This window comes from Lynx canadensis, chromosome B1 (genome assembly GCF_007474595.2).
Source record: "Lynx canadensis isolate LIC74 chromosome B1, mLynCan4.pri.v2, whole genome shotgun sequence".
Lineage (NCBI taxonomy): Eukaryota > Metazoa > Chordata > Mammalia > Carnivora > Felidae > Lynx > Lynx canadensis.
Genome location: NC_044306.2, coordinates 119,962,914 through 119,980,238, shown reverse-complemented (window position 1 = coordinate 119,980,238; position 17,325 = coordinate 119,962,914). Strand labels below are relative to the sequence as shown.

General features: G+C 40.5%; 1 protein-coding gene across 2 annotated transcripts in view; it reads right to left on the bottom strand.

Annotated features, from left to right (window-relative positions):
• Positions 1 to 5,073, bottom strand: part of MANBA (mannosidase beta) — a 111,811-nt gene extending 106,738 nt beyond the window's left edge. Inside the window, exon 1 of one of the 2 annotated variants that reach the window (XM_030313349.2) lies at positions 4,825 to 5,073. In XM_030313349.2, the coding sequence (XP_030169209.1) occupies positions 4,825 to 5,001 (177 nt within the window). In that variant the 5' untranslated portion in view covers positions 5,002 to 5,073. The remainder of the gene's footprint in view (positions 1 to 4,824) is intronic. The other variant, XM_030313350.1, reaches the window with a different exon arrangement.
• Positions 5,074 to 17,325: the final 12,252 nt, after the last annotated feature.

Here is a 17,325-nt window from a genome sequence, read left to right as displayed (position 1 = left end):
ACTGTAAATAATTATCAAAAGTGTATACAGACAGAAAAATTCTGAATGGATATAGTACATTTAAAAATTTTAATAGTTATCTCTGAAAGCCAGGTTTCCAAGTTTTCTTCTTCTTACTACCTATATTTTCTAATTTTGGCACAGACTCTCTAATTTGAGAGTATCTTTTATTTAAAAAGGAAAAAAAAAGCTTTTCAAACTTGCGCTGAGGAATTGAATAGGAAAGCTGAGACCTTTCCTAACAAGAGTCCCCTTATCTAAGCACTTATATCTTATCATCTGCCTCACAAGAATGTGACCTCCTACAAAATAGGAACTGAGTCTTACTCATTTCTTTTTTACTGTAATGCATACTTTAGTGTGTGGTATAATAGTAGGCTGAATGAATGAATGATAACCTTTAACAGGAAGCTCAAAAGACTCTCCAAGACACCTAAGATTTAGATTCTGTATAGGAAATACAGTCACCTATGAAACACCCATGCTGGCCACAGGAGCCTCTCAGTAAATATGAATTCCATTTAATCAACTGTTCAGACCGAAAAATCCTGAACTTTTCCTTGACTCCTCTTTCACACCTTATGCCCAATCCATCAACAAATCAAACTGAAATAATCCTACTGGTTCTACATTTAAATGTGTTCTCATGGCACCTGGCTGGCTCAGAGAGCTAAGCATCTGACTCTTGATTTTGACTCAGGGCATGATCTCACTGTTTGTGGGTTCGAGCCCCACATCGGGCTCTGAGCTGACAGTGTGGAGCCTGCTTGGGATTTTCTCTCTCCCACTCTCTCTGGCCCTCCCCCATACTCTCTCTTTTAAAATAAATAAGCTTACAAAAAATATATACATATATACATATATATACGTACACACATATATATACATATACATATATATGTATATACACACACACACACATACATATATATAAAATGTATTTTCACAATCCTCGAAAAACTAAAAACAGAACTACCCTACAACCCAGCAATTGCACTACTAGGCATTTGTCCACGGGATACAGGCGTGCTGTTTCGAAGGGACACATGCACCCCCATGTTTATAATAGCACTATCAACAACAGCCAAAGTATGGAAAGAGCCCAAATGTCCATCGGTGGATGAATGGGTAAAGAAGGTGTGGTATATATATATATACAATGGAGTATTTACTCGGCAATCAAAAAGAATGAAATCTTGCCATTTGCAACTACGTGGATGGAACTAGACGGTATTATGCTAAGTGAAATTAGAGAAAGACAAAAATCATATGACTTCACTCATATGAGGACTTTAAGAGACAAAACAGATGAACATAAGGGAAGGGAAACAAAAATAATATAAAAACGGAGGGGGACAAAACAGAAGAGACTCATAAATATGGAGAACAAACTGAGGGTTACAGGAAGGGGTTGTGGGAGGGGGGGGATGGGCTAAATGGGTAAGAGACACTAAGGAATCTACTCCTGAAGTCACTGTTGCACTATATGCTAACTAATTTGGATGTAAATTTAAAAAAATAAAAAATAAAACAAGTTATGAAATGCAAAAAAAAAAAAAAATGTCTACACTCATACAAGCCACATGTGTAAACAGATAAACTAAGATTCTACACCAAGAAAAAAAAAAAGTGTTCTCCCAGGATTTCTCACCAGTTTGCTGCTGCCACCTTGGTCCAAGCAGGAAGTTATCTCCTGTCCATTCAAAAGTAATAGTCCTGTACTTAGTGTCCATGCTTTCATTCTGTGGCAGTCTTCACATAGTCAGAATGATTTTCTAATAGGCAGATCCATTCATGCAAGTCTAAGCTCAAAACTCCCAATAAAGTCCCATCATATGCAGAATAAAATCCAAGGTGTTTCCCATAGTTTATAAGCCCTGCATGGACCGCCCTTGATGCCTTCTTTGAACACATTCCCTTTCTCTCTGGCTTACACTGGCCAGCTCACTAATCCTGGAACTTGTCGAGCATGCTTCCACCTCAAGGCCTCTCCCCTCTCCACTCGGGCCTTTTTTCCCTCTTTGCTGAGAATGCACTTCTTCTTAAAACAGACCTTATCAAAAAGATCTCTGTTTAAAAGTCACTTTATCAAAATGGCTATCTTTAACCACTTTATTTTAATAGGAATCCTTCCCAACCAGCCTCCTACGCTCCCTTCCTTTAATCAGCTTTATTTCTCTTAGGTGCACCACCCGACATTGTTACCTATTAATTTGCTTATTGTCTATCTCCTCCACTAGAATGTCTATTGGCACAGAGTTTGTTTCTTCACCACTCAATTTCAAGCACTTTGAATAGTGTCTGCTATGTTGGAAGTACTAAATAAATACTTATGAGATAATTAGGTAAATGAATAAGCAAATGACTTTGGCAAGATATGTTTCAAGTTCTTGTGTAAACACAGTATGGGGGCCACTGCCTGCTCTAAACTATAGAATATTTCCTGAGGGCCAACACCAAAAAAGGATGGCAATGTTGTAATAAAGCAGGTGGAATAAAAGTAGCATATTATTCAGTAATAATACTGATGTTGCTGATGATTAGGCTTGGAGTTCTCCAATTCCCAAAAGCCTTCCCCATTTCTCATCCCACTACCATTTAAAACCCACATCCAGGGGCGCCTAGGTGGCTCAGTCAGTTGAGCATCCAACTTCAGCCCATGGTTCGTGGGTTCGAGCCCCACATCAGACTCTGTGCTGACAGCTCAGAGCCTGGAGCTTGCTTCAGATTCCGTCTCCCTCTCTCTTTCTCTCTCTGCCCCTACTCTGCTTGTGCTCTCTCTCTCTCTCTCTTAAAAATAAATAAACAGGGGCACCTGGGTGGCTCAGTCGGTTAAGTGTTCGACTTCTGCCTAGGTCATGATCTCGCCATTCCCAAGTTCGAGCCCTGTGTCGGGCTCTGTGCTGACAGCTCAGAGCCTGGAACTTGTTTCAGATTCTGTGTGTCTCTCTCTCTCTCTCTCTCAAAAATAAACATTAAAAAAAAATTAATAAATAAATGAATATTTAAAATAAATAAAACCCACATCCACCTTACTAAACTTAAAGTTCTTCTACAAATTTGAAATATTTGGCAAACAATGTAAATTATTTTCAGGAGGAAAAGTCAGTTATTTCACACTGTGAGCAACCTCCTCATTAGCTGGTAACCAAACATTGTTTCTTAATATGTAGCCTCATAAAATGGAACAATCATCCTACTTGCTAAAACCACTATTTCCCATTGCCTTAATTTTATCAGTGAAATGAGGCAAGGAGAGACCCTGCCAAATAGACACAGGAATTCTCAAGATATATGAGTGAAGCCTCAGGGTACCAAGGTAGGCTGTGGTCTATGTCACAAGCAGTTTGTTAACTAAAAATAGTGGAAGTACCTAAATTTGAGAATTACTTGTTTTAAAAAATAAACTGGACTGTGGTCAGTGTCATTCATTTACAACATTCACTTCCTTTCTGATACATATTTCTTGAAAAAAAAGCTAATGTGTACCAGATCATAAATTTTGCATAACCCCAGTTGACAATCACGTCATTTAAGTACACTGTTAATGACACTCCTGAAAGTCAACAACAGTGCTTCAAAAACAATTTTTCAAAACACTGCGGTAAGAGTAGCACAGTTGAGAATCCAGGCTACGGAATGGAGTCAGGCCAGCCTGGGCTAGATTTCTACTTCTCCCACTTAATTGTTGTGTGATCTTAGGTAAATCCTCTAACTTCTCTGGGCTCCATAACTCCATATCATCCATAAAATGCAAATAAGAAGATCTACTCTGTAGAGTTGTTATGGGGACTGGGACAATGTGTCAAGTACATCTTGTCCCAGGTAAACACGATTGAAAGATATTCATCAAGTACATCTTTTCCCAAGCAAGAACGATTTTAATTTTTTAAATGTTTTTATTTATTTTTGAGAGAGAGCGAGAGCAAGTAGAGGGAGGAGTGGAGAGAGAGGGGGACAGAGGATCTGAAGTGGCCTCTGTGCTGGGCTCAAACTCACCAACTATGAGATCATAATTTGAGCCCCCCAGGCGACCCTCTATCAGAGCAAGAACAATTAAAGAATGCGAAAGCCACATGCAGCTGACGGAACCATAAAAACAGCAGAGGGTGGAAAAGTTGTTTGCAAACCTCTGCACACAACAAACCTCTTGTCCTCAACAAGTGGTCTATAAATTGGAGCAACTAAGACACACTCACACACGCATCACATGCCCTAAGAAACATCTTTCTTCATATCCCAATCAGTCTTAAAAATTATTTAGCCTTTACACTAGCACTAGTAATCCAACCTTACACTTACTTGTACATCTCATTCTCCTCACCCTACATGCATCATTCCCAAATCTGACTCCCTGAGGCCACAAGCAAAAGAGAAAAACTGAGACATTACTCAATATAGTTAACAGTTGGCAAAACTATTGTCCCCTGAAGTGTCCACACAGTAAAACAGGAATCCCCTGCCTTATGCTTTGTCAGTAACAGGACCTTTCTACACACTCTTCAGTGGAGAGCTATGGCAACAGGAAAACCGCCAGTAGAAACACTGTTTGCCCTGTACGAACTTCCGCTTTCCAGAATCATCGACGTGCCTGACTGGCTCCGTCTTATTTCCACCAAGCCCGGAAGCCAACGGTGCTCTCTGCCAACAGAAGGCAAACTGCTTCAGCATTTCCCTGCCACAGACCAGAAGAGGCAAAAGTAAAGTTAGATCTAAACCCGGGGAACAGAGCCCAAGGCTTGGGGGCTGCCAAGCGGTTCCTTGGCCCCTCTCACCGCGAGGGGCACGCGGTGCTGGCTCCGGCGGGGCGGCCGCACGCAGTACCTGGATGAGGCCCCGCTGGAACAGGGCGCTGTGCACGCAACCGGGGACCCTCCCCGGCAGCTCCAGCGAGCCGTTCCCGCTGCGGATCCTCCAGCTTCCCCGCAAGCTGAGGCTGCGGGCTGCGGCAGTGGGCCCCGCCCCGCACAGGGCGAGCAGCAGAAGCAGGCGGAGGCGCATACCGCGAGCAGCAGCCGCGATCCCCAGACAGGAGGCCGCGGAAGCACGGGTCCCCTCGGAAGAGGCCCGGGCTCTGGCGCTCCCCCGCCCGGGCCCCGCCCCCAGGTCAGCTGAGCTGTGGGGACCCGCCCCGGCTCCCGCGGCCACGCGGGTGGGCGGAGAGCGCAGATCCCCTGCAGACCGGCAGAAGCCGGTCCTGGGCAGGTACCTCTGCAGTCTGAGCACTGCTCGGCGCTTTTACCTGACGCTCCGGTGTCTTAACGAGAGGCGAGAACTGTGCACGGTAATTGGGACACCCAGTTTCCTGGGCACAAAGTGGCGCGCAAAGCCTCGGAAAGCTCAAGAACACAGAGTAGGATGACAAGACACAGCTAGAGAGGCTCCTGACTGCTTCAGAGAACCGAAACACCGAGACACTCACCACCTCATTCCCCCCAAACTTCCCCAGACGCTCATCCACGCTGCAGGTGTCTTCCTGGAGGTGGTAACGCTCACCTCCTGCACCTCCATAGGTTGGTCTCAGGGCGTACTCCCACCCTTCGAAGAGTAAACAATAACTAAAATTGCCTAGGGGCACCTGGGTGGCTCAGTCGGTTAAGCGTCCGACTTCAGCTCAGGTCATGATCTCTCGGTCCGTGAGTTCAAGCCCCGCATCGGGCTCTGTGCTGACCGCTCAGAGCCTGGAGCCTGTTTCGGATTCTGTGTCTCCCTCTCTGACCCTCCCCCGTTCATGCTCTGTCTCTCTCTCTCTCTCAAAAATAAATAAATGTTGGGGCGCCTGGGTGGCGCAGTCGGTTAAGCGTCCGACTTCAGCCAGGTCACGATCTCGCAGTCCGTGAGTTCGAGCCCCGCGTCCGGCTCTGGGCTGATGGCTCGGAGCCTGGAGCCTGTTTCCGATTCTGTGTCTCCCTCTCTCTCTGCCCCTCCCCTGTTCATGCTCTGTCTCTCTCTGTCCCAAAAATAAATAAAAATGTTGAAAAAATAAATAAATGTTAAAAAAAGTTTTTTTAAATAAATAAAATTGCCTAATTCGTAGGGTCATTGTGAGAGCTGAGAAAATCCGTGTACAGCGTGCAGCATAAAGCCTGGCCCAGAGATAGAACAGCACCTTCGTTAATGTTAGTGGACTACGACCCTCTGTTTTATAAAGCCTCACAGAGGCGGCCTCCTGAGGTTTCAGAAACCTGCACTAAATGTGCAGGCAAATGTAAAATCCTCTGCTGCTCACCAAGTGTGGGACTTCAACTGGAAAGTGTCCTGAACTAAAAAATGTGGACAGTGCACCTTGTTTTCAGGTTGTTATAAGCATAAAATGAGTTGACATGTATTCGAGGACTGTGGGAGAACTTAAAAACGTGGAACAAACACTTCATTTGAATACCAGAAGGAGAGGAGTCATAATGAAGGAAACAGTAAAGCCTTTAATCACTTACTGTGATGGTATAAACAAAAGGCTAAAAGAGACCAGATGTCAACTCCTCCCTGCTTCATTTCCCCCATAAAATGACATGCCAGTTGAGGGTCAGGTGGATCAGCAGAGATGTGGGGTTGTCTCACTGTTGAGGGAACCCTGAACAAAAGGCTCTGGCTGCTGTATGGACCCTGTAGATGACCGGGTGGAGGAAGGGTTAGGAATAGGAAGTTACTGGGTACTGAGCCTGAGTAGGAATAAACGTGTTCAAGGTTTCCCACTTGTGTTGCCCAATAAGGAAGGAGATACGAGCAGAGTCACCTGAACAAGATCTCTGCCCAAGGCCTCAGATAAAGAGACCTAGGAATGACTAGGAATGATGTTACTGGAGCTAGGAATGTAAATATGTGAAAAGCGTGAAGAGCCAGAGGGACATCAGTCCTTCACTGCAACTTCTTTTAGAGATTGTAATACTTTAGCTGTATACCAAGCATGGGATGAAGGGATGGCTTTTTCCCACAACGCCTGTCAGGTAAAGCCTTTGTAATTGCCTATAGTCAGACCTGAAAAATTACACTTACGTCATGTGATCCAACAGATCTGCTAGTGCTAGAGATTTATCCATGGAGGTTATATAGAGTTTGGGGCAAACTCCAATAGAAGAGTCACAGTACAGATCCTTATATCCTAAAACAAAGCTATGCAACTCACCATAAAGAACTACTCTGAAACATAGGTCCTAGTATGCTACTAGGTCTTAACAAAGACCAAACACCTGACCGTGGTACATTAAAGGACTATGAAGCCTCAACTGAGGATTATCAAATCAACCAAGTCATAGAACTGGGCAGGGGCACCAATGTCCCATTGTATGCAGGAAGTGATATATTCAAACTCGAGCAAAGCCCAGAGGACTCGAGTAAACTACAATAGCCTTCTACATCATGAATCAGTGCTGCACTGATGACCTCATGGGGAGTCCCTTATGATCAACTGATAGAGGCCTGATTCACATGTAGGCTGGTGCAATATATATTGGAAATAGCCATAAAAGGTTAGCTGCCACATTACAGTCCCATTCTGGAATGGCCCTGAATGACATTTAGTGAAAGAAAATCTCAGCACACAGAGTTAGGAGAGTTATGTTTGATTTTTCACCTCATGTGAAAGGAGAGGTAGCCTGAGATACAGTTATATACTGACACCTGCGTAGAGTCAAGTCTTGCTTAAAACAGCCTTAAAAGAAATGAGGATGGAAGATAGGGGATATGGAGGTCTGAGTAGATAATATGTGGATGGACCCTGTAGGAGTGGACACAACATATGCAGTTTTGTTGTGTCTCACGTTAAGGCTCACAAGAGAACATGTACCACAGAGGAGGGTCTTGACAATGAAGTATATAGAAAGACTGGTCCTTTCTATATACTTGATCCACTCTGGTGGATTTTAGCCAGCCTGTCTGTGTACCACTCCAGTATTTGGCATTGAGCACATGAGGAAAGTGTCCACAGTAGCAAAGATGAAAGGCATGCACGTACCTAGCAACATGGGATTTCTTTCACCAAGGACGATCTTACTGAGCTCTACACAGTAAACTAAACTACATGAATAGGCAGTCTAGCCTTCTAGATCCTTTATCAATGTTCTTTGCTGAGCTCTGGACAATGGTACCGGCCAGCCACCTGTTGGCAGATTGATTACACTGGACCCCTTCCTCCTTGGTGGGGCCATCAAATTGATTTACTGAAACTGATACATATTCTGAAAATGTTCTGCCTTCCTTGACTGCAGTGTATCCACTAGCACCATCCTAGAGTTATAGAATTCATTCTCTTGAAATGGTATCCCTACAACATTGTCTTAAACAATAGACCCACTCAAAAAATAATAAAATAAAATAAAATAAAATTTAAAAGGAAAATAGATCCACTCAATGTCAAAGGAAATGTGAAGATGAGCTCACGAACTTGAGAATCACTGGTTTTACCGAGTACCCAATCACCCAAGAGCAGCCAACCTAGAACAAAACAAACAATAACAATAACAACAAAACAGTGCAATGGCCGGTGGAAGTCTCAGCTTAGATGTCAGCTGGAGGGCGGCACCTAATGGGGTTGGAGCCCTTCCTTTAGAATGCAGTATATGCACTAAACTCTGGCCAATATAAAGTGGTGTGTGCCCCAGAACTAGAGTATACAGGTATAGGAACCAAGATGTAGAAATAGCTGTTGCCTCTCTTGTCATCATTATCAGTGACTCACTAATGGAATTTGTGTTTCTTATCCCTGAAACTGTTGACTCTGTTAGGTCAGAAGTCTTGGTTCCAGGGGTTGGGGAATATACAAGGTTCCACCCAATTGGAAGTTGTGACTAGTATTTTGGAGTCATTTTGGGTTCCTTATTCTATTGGACAAACAGATAAAAAATGGAGCTAATGTACTGGCTTGGGTAATGAATTCTGATTACCAGGTGAAGCTAGAGTTGCTACAACCTAATGAAGGCAGGGAGGATTATGTTTGGAACCTTGAGTAGTCAGTGGAATATCTTCTACCACTTCCATGCCCAATATTAATTATCAGTGGGAAATTACAGTAACCGTAATCCAACAGAACCAAAACAGCCTAGCATGGCAACCCACATGGGCCTTGTAGCCCCAGGACTGAGGCCAAATCCAATCAGTCCCATGGTTATTCTGGCTCCTATCATCACTTTAAATCTCAGATGAGACATCATGCCACAGAACCTAGCATCAGACTTTCCCAGCATCTGCCCAAAGGTACTTTCCCACTGTCTCTGACTCACTTCCTTTTTCCTACACTCTCACTATTCTGGGATTGTACCTCCCTGCAAAACATTAACAGTTAAGCTTTGCCTCCATCTCTGTTTGCTAGGGAACTCCAACAAGGACAATATTCTCTCCCAATTTCTATTCATTAGATTACTCAATCATTCTAGGGGGTCCAATGAAAATTAGACATCCAGAGCTATTCAATAGAAATATAATGTACAACTCATAAGTAATTTTACAATGTCTAGTAATCACATTTCTTCTTTTTTTTTTTGATGAATTTTTATTTTTAAGTAATCTCTACATCCAAACGTGGGGCTCGAATTTACAACCCTGAGATCAAGACTTGCACGTTCTGCCAACTGAGCCAGCCAGATGCCCCTAATATAAGGTTTTAAAATCTTTTGTGCATTTTATAATTACAGCACATCTCAATTTGAATGCTAACTTTTCATCTGTATTCAATTTCCTATGTTTCACCCTGAAAAAAATTCACATACCAAATTTGTTCTGAAATATTGGGGGATGATTCTCCATGGATCTCATATTTCTGAACATCTTATGAGCAATGGCACTGGATACTTTTGTTTCTGGACTATCTTGGAAAGGATATTTGTATTTCAAACAGCCTTGGAAGAAGGATGCCCATGTCTTAGCTCAGGTAGTCAGGCAGAGAGCAAATTCTCCCTTCCTCTGCCTTTTTGTTCTATTTAGGCCCCCAGTGGAATAGATGCCTTTTTGTTCTATTTAGGCCCCCAATGGAATAGATGATGCTGATTGAAATCCAGGAGGACAATCTGATTTACTTAGCCTACCGATTCAAATGCTAATCTCTTCTGGAAACATCCTCACAGACATACCCAGAAATAATGTTTAATCAGTTATGTGAGCATCCTGTGGCCTGGTCAAGGTGATGCATAAAATTAACCATCACAGTTCAGTGACTTGGGCAAATGTATATACTTGTATAATCACTACCCCCATTAAGATATAGGACATTTAATCCTGGAAAGTTTCTTTGTGCTTCTTTCTAATCAAATGCTCCCCATCCCAGGTAGCCACTTTTCTGATTTCTATCACCATAGTTTAATTTTGTCTCTCTTTGAATGTCTTGCAAATGGAATTACACACTATATATATATATATATATATATATATTTACTTCTTTTGTTCAATATGATGTTCTTCAAATCTATCCATGTAATTCATTCTTATTCTTGAAAAATCTTTTTCTTGGTATAGTCTTCTAGGGTGATAATTATCTTTTCTCAGTGCATTGAAGATAATATTCCACCATCTTCTGTTTCTAAGATTTATTGAGAAATCTTTCATTTTTGCTCTTGAGTCAGTCTACTTATTGTTTCTTTGCAGTAATCTACTTTACAACAGAGGGAGTAGCAGCTCTATCTGGACCCCTGGACCACAGTGGGGATGCACACAGGCTGTGCAGAGACTTGTAGAAGTGAGTTCTGGTGTATGACCCTCCAGGACACAGGAAGCTGCGTACAGGCCATACAGAAATATTGGTTTCCATGTCAAGAGGCCTGCAAAAAGATCATCACTGGCCAAGGCTGCAAGGTCACGTACGAATTGTTTCTAGCCCTGTGGACCTTCACTGAATGTCTTCACATCCATACCAGCCAACCACCAGCCCACACCAGGAATTTCTAGAGAGCCTCTTTTTTCCCACAATATCCCTCCAATACCCTCTACTGAGAAATCTTAACAAATTTTCATTTTAAAGGAGAAATGCTTAAAGGAACTCAGTTAGTTATCACCGCATACCTCAAAGATATTGTGGGTTTTGTTCCAGAACACCACAATAAAGTTAGTATCTCAAGAAAGCAAGTCAAATTAACTTCTTGGTTTCCTAGTGCATATAAAAGTTATGTTTACACTATGCTGTAGTCTATTTTACATGTAACACTATTATATCTAAAAAAGCAATATATATATATACCTAATAATTTTGAAATACTTCAGTGTTAAAAAGACTAACCATTATCTGAGCACCAGTTTTCATTCCCACCAACAGTGCACAGCAAGTCATAATCACTGATCACAGCTCACCATAACAAATACAATAATAATGAAAAAGTTTGAAATATTGCAAGGTTTACCAAACTGTGACATGGAGACACAAAGTGAGCAAATGTTGTTGGAAAAAACGGAGCTGATAATAATGGCTGCTCAATGTAAAGTTGCCACAAATTTCAATTTGTAAAAAATGCAATATCTGTGAAGCAATAAAATGCCTGTATGCCTATATGTTGAAAAGCACATTTGGAGCCTAGAGGCAATAAATTGAACTCAAGCTCCAATTAGACATTTTAGACTTACTTATGTCTCTTTCCATGTTTCTTAGACTCTGTCTTATTTTAGATCTCTCTGTGCTACATTCAGAATTTCTTCATATTTTCAACTGCTCTAAATTTTTTCTTCAGCTGTGTCTATTGGGTATTAAGCCTATTCTTAGAGTTTCAATTTCAATTACTCTGTTTTTCTTCTGCAAGTACTGCTTTTTATTATTTTTTTCAAATCTGACTTGTCATTTTATAGTCTCTTGCTTTTTATATTTCATTTTTTTCAATATATGAAAGTTATTGTCGTATTGGTTTCCATACAACACCCAGTGCTCATCCCAAAAGGTGCCCTCCTCAATACCCATCACCCACCCTCCCCTCCCTCCCACCCCCCATCAACCCTCAGTTTGTTCTCAGTTTTTAAAAGTCTCTTATGCTTTGGCTCTCTCCCACTCTAACCTCTTTTTTTTTTTTTCCTTCCCCTCCCCCATGGGTTTCTGTTAAGTTTCTCAGGATCCACATAAGAGTGAAACCATATGGTATCTGTCTTTCTCTGTATGGCTTATTTCACTTAGCATAACACTCTCCAGTTCCATCCACGTTGCTACAAAGGGCCATATTTCATTCTTCATCATTGCCACGTAGTACTCCATTGGGTATATAAACCACAATTTCTTTATCCATTCATCAGTTGATGGACATTTAGGCTCTTTCCATAATTTGGCTATTGTTGAGAGTGCTGCTATAAACATTGGGGTACAAGTGCCCCTGTGCATCAGTACTCCTGTATCCCCTGGGTAAATTCCTAGCAGTGCTATTGCTGGGTCATAGGGTAGGTCTATTTTTAATTTTCTGAGGAGCCTCCACGCTGTTTTCCAGAGTGGCTGCACCAATTTGCATTCCCACCAACAGTGCAAGAGGGCTCCCGTTTCTCCACATCCTCTCCAGCATCTATGGTCTCCTGATTTGTTCATTTTGGCCACTCTGACTGGTGTGAGGTGATATCTGAGTGTGGTTTTGATTTGTATTTCCCTGATGAGGAGCGACGTTGAGCATCTTTTCATGTGCCTGTTGGCCATCCGGATGTCTTTTCTTTGGAGAAGTGTCTATGCATGCTTTCTGCCCATTTCTTCACTGGATTATTTGTTTTTCGGGTGTGGAGTTTGGTGAGCTCTTTATAGATTTTGGATACTAGCCCTTTGTCCGATATGTCATTTGCAAATATCTTTTCCCATTCCGTTGGTTGCTTTTTAGTTTTGTTGGTTGTTTCCTTTGCTGTGCAGAAGCTTCTAATCTTCATAAGGCCCCAGTAGTTCATTTTTGCTTTTAATTCCCTTGCCTTTGGGGATGTGTCAAGTAAGAAATTGCTACGGCTGAGGTCAGAGAGGTCTTTTCCTGCTTTCTCCTCTAGGGTTTTGATGGTTTCCTGTCTCACATTCAGGTCTTTTATCCATTTTGAGTTTATTTTTGTGAATGGTGTCAGAAAGTGGTCTAGTTTCAATCTTCTGCATGTTGCTGTCCAGTTCTCCCAGCACCATTTGTTAAAGAGACTGTCTTTTTTCCACTGGATGTTCTTTCCTGCTTTGTCAAAGATTAGTTGGCCATACATTTGTGGGTCTAGTTCTGGGGTTTCTATCCTATTCCATTGGTCTCTGTGTCTGTTTTTGTGCCAATACCATGCTGTCTTGATGATGACAGCTTTGTAGTAGAGGCTAAAGTCTGGGATTGTGATGCCTCCTGCTTTGGTCTTCTTCAAAATTACTTTGGCTATTCGGGGCCTTTTGTGGTTCCATATGAATTTTAGGATTGCTTATTCTAGTTTTGAGAAGAATGCTGGTGCAATTTTGATTGGGATTGCATTGAATGTGTAGCTAGCTTTGGGTAGTATTGACATTTTGACAATATTTATTCTTCCAATCCATGAGCACAGAATGTTTTTCCATTTCTTTATATTTTCTTCAATCTCCTTCACTTGCTTTCTATAGTTTTCAGCATACAGATCTTTTACATCTTCTGTTAGATTTATTCCTAGGTATTTTATGCTTCTTGGTGCAATTGTGAATGGGATCAGTTTCTTTATTTGTCTTTCTGTTGCTTCATTGTTAGTGTATAAGAATGCAACTGATTTCTGTACATTGATTTTGTATCCTGCAACTTTGCTAAATTCATGTATCAGTTCTAGCAGAGTTCTGGTGGAGTCTATAGGATTTTCCATGTATAATATCATGTCATCTGCAAAAATTGAAAGCTTAACTTCATCTTTGCCAATTTTGATGCCTTTGATTTCCTTTTGTTGTCTTCTTGCTTTTTATATTTCAAATTTCTTTTTTTCTGGCATAATGGTCAAGAGGTAAGATTCTGGAATTTGATTACCTGGACCTAAATCCCAACTTCTGTTATTAGCTGAGTAACCTTGGGTAAGTCATTCAGTCTTTTTGTCACTTAGTTCCCTCATCTATATAGCAGGGGTAAGAATATAAATATATTAATTTATAAATAAGTATATAAGTTTATTGATAATAATGTAAGTATATAAATAATAAGTATATATTTTCTATGAGAATTAAGAATTAATATATTCAAAGAATTCAGAATACATACATATATATTCAGAATATATGTATTCAGAATACATATATATATATATATAATATATATAATTGAGGTAAAATTCACATAACATAAAATAAACCATTTCAAAATGTGCAATTAGCAGCATTTGGTACATTAACATTGTGTTGTGTATCCATCACCTCTATCTAGTTCCAATTTATTTTTGACACTCACAAGAAACACACTATATCCATGAAGCAGTTACTCCCCATTCTCCACCACTACCCTCCATGCCCCTGGCACACATTAGTCTGCTTTTTGTCTGTAGAGATTTAACTATTCTGGATGTTCATGTAAGTGGAATCATATTAAGAAGTTATTTTTTTGTTTGTTTTCCCACATGCTTATTTTTAAAAATTTTAATTCCAGTATAGTTAATGTAGTGTTAAATTAGTTTCAGGTGTACAATATATTGATCCAACAATTCTGTACTCAGTGCTCATTGTGGTAAGTGTAGTCTTAATCTCTTTTACCTATTTCATCCATTCTCCCACCTACCTCCCCTCTGGTAGCCATCAGTTTGCTTTCTATAGTTAAGAGTCTGTTTTTTGGTTTGTCTCTTTTTTGTTGTTTTGTTTCTTCTTTTGTTTGTTTTGTTTCTTAAATTCCATATATGAGTGAAATCATATGATATTTGTCTTTCTCTGACTGACTTATTTCACTTAGCATTATATTCTTTGGATCCATTCATGTTGTTGTAAATGGCAAGATTTCATTATTTTTTATGGCTGAGTAATATTATACACACACACACACCATTTCTTCTTTATCTATTCATCAATTGGTGTACACTTAGGCTGCTTCCATAATTTGGCAATTGTAAATAATGATGCAATAAACATAGAGGCTCATACACATTTTCAAATTAGTGTTTTCATATCTTTGGGTAAATTCCCAGTAGTGGAATTACTGGATCACATGGTAATTTTATTTTTAATTTTTTGAAGAATCTCCATACTGTCTTCCATAGTTTTGCACTAGTTTTCATTCCTGCCAACAGTGCACAGGTTCCCCTTTCTCCACATCCTTGCCAACAATTGTTGTTTATGTGTTTCTGATTTTAGCCATTCTGACAGCTGATATCTCATTGTAGTGTTGCTTTGCATTTTCCTGATGACTAGTGATGTTGAGAATCATCTCTTTTGAACATCTATATGTCTTCTTTGGATAAATATCTGTTCTTGTCTTATGTCTATTTATGTCTTATGCTCATGTTTGAATTGGATTATTTGGTTTTTGGTGTTGGGTTGTATAAGTTCTTTATATATTTTGGATGCTAACCTTTTATCGGATATGTCATTGCAAATATCTTCTCCCATTCAATAGGATGTCTTTTAGTTTTGTTGATTGTTTTTTTTTCACTGTGGAGAAGCTTTTATTTTGTTGTAGCTCCAATAGTCTATATTTTTGTTTTTGTTTCCCTTGCCTCAGGAGACATATCTAGAAAAATTTTGCTATGGCCTATGTCAGAGAAATTACTGCCTGTGCCCTCTCCTAGGATTGTTATGGTTTATGGTCTCACATTTAGGTCCTTAATCGATTTTGAGTTTAATTTTGTATATGGTATAAGAAAGTGGTCCATTGTCAGTTTTCTCCATGCAGCTGTCTAGTTTTCCCAGCACCATTTTTGAAGAGACTGTCTTATTCCCATTGCATCTTCTTGCCTCCTTTGTCAAAGATTAATTTACCATATAATTATGGGTTTATTTCTTTCTAGGCTCTCTTTTCTTTTTTTAATTTTTTTTAAATTAATGTTTATTTTTGAGAGAGAGACAGAGTGTGGGCGGGGGAGGGCCAGAGATAGAGGGAAACATGGAATCCAAAAGCAGGCTCCAGGCTCCACACTGTCAACACAGAGCCGGACACAGGGCTCGAACCCACAAACCCATGAGATCATGACATGAGCTGAAGTCAGACGCTTAACTGACTGAGCCACCCAGGCTCCCCTCTAGGCTCTCTTTTCTGTTCTCTTGACCTATGTGTCTATTTTTGTGCCAGTGCCATACCGTTTTGATCACTACAGCTTTGTAATATAATTTGAAATCTGGAATTGTGATACCTCCATTTTCATTCATCTTTTTCAAGATTGTTTTGACTATTCGGGGCCTTTTGTGGTTCCATACACATTTTAGGATTGTTTGTTCTAGTTCTGTGAAAAATGCTGTTGGCATTTTGATAGGGATTGCATTAAATCTGTAGATGGCTTTGGATGTATGGATATTTTAACAATATTTGTTCTTTCAATCTATGAGAATGGGATATCTCTCCATTTGTGTCATCTTCAATTTCTTTCATCGATGTTTTATAGTTTTCACTTTTTTTTAATTTTTTTTAAAGTTTATTTATTTTTGAGACAGAGAGAGACAGAGCATGAACAGGGGAGGGGCAGAGAGAGAAGGAGACACAGAATCTGAAACAGGCTCCAGGCTCTGAGCAGTCAGCACAGAGCCTGACGCAGGGCTTGAACTCACGGACCGCGAGATCATGACCTGAGCCGAAGTCGGACACTTAACCGACCGAGCCACCCAGGCTCCCCTATAGTTTTCAGAGTAAAGGTGTTTCACTTCCTTGATTAAGTTTATTCATAGGTACTTTATTGTTTTTGGTGCAATTGTAATTGGAACTGCTTTCTTAATTCTCTTTCTGCTACTTCATTATTGGTGTACAGAAATGCAACTCTTTGGATCCATTCATTGGTGTACAGAAATGCAATCAAATTTATACTGATTTTGTATCCTGCAACCTTACTGAAATCACTTATCAGTTTTAGTGATTTTTTGAGGCGTCTTTAGGGTTTTCTATATATAGTATCATGTCATTTGTAAATAGTAAAAGTTTTACTTCTTCCTTTCCAATTGGGATGTCTTTTATTCTTTTTCTTGTTTGATTGCTGTGGCTAGGACCTCTAGTATGATGTTAAATAAAGGTGGTGCAAGTGGATATCCTTGTCTTGTTCATGATCTTAGTTGAAAAGCTCTAAGTTTTTCACCATTGAGGATGATATCAACTGTGGGTTTTTCTTTTTCTTTTTTTTTTTTAATTTTTTTATTTTTGAGACAGAGAGAGACAGAGCATGAACGGGGGGGGCAGAGAGAGAGGGAGACACAGAATCTGAAACAGGCTCCAGGCTCTGAGCTGTCAGCACAGAGCCTGACGCGGGGCTCGAACTCACGGACTGTGAGACCATGACCTGAGCCGAAGTCGGACG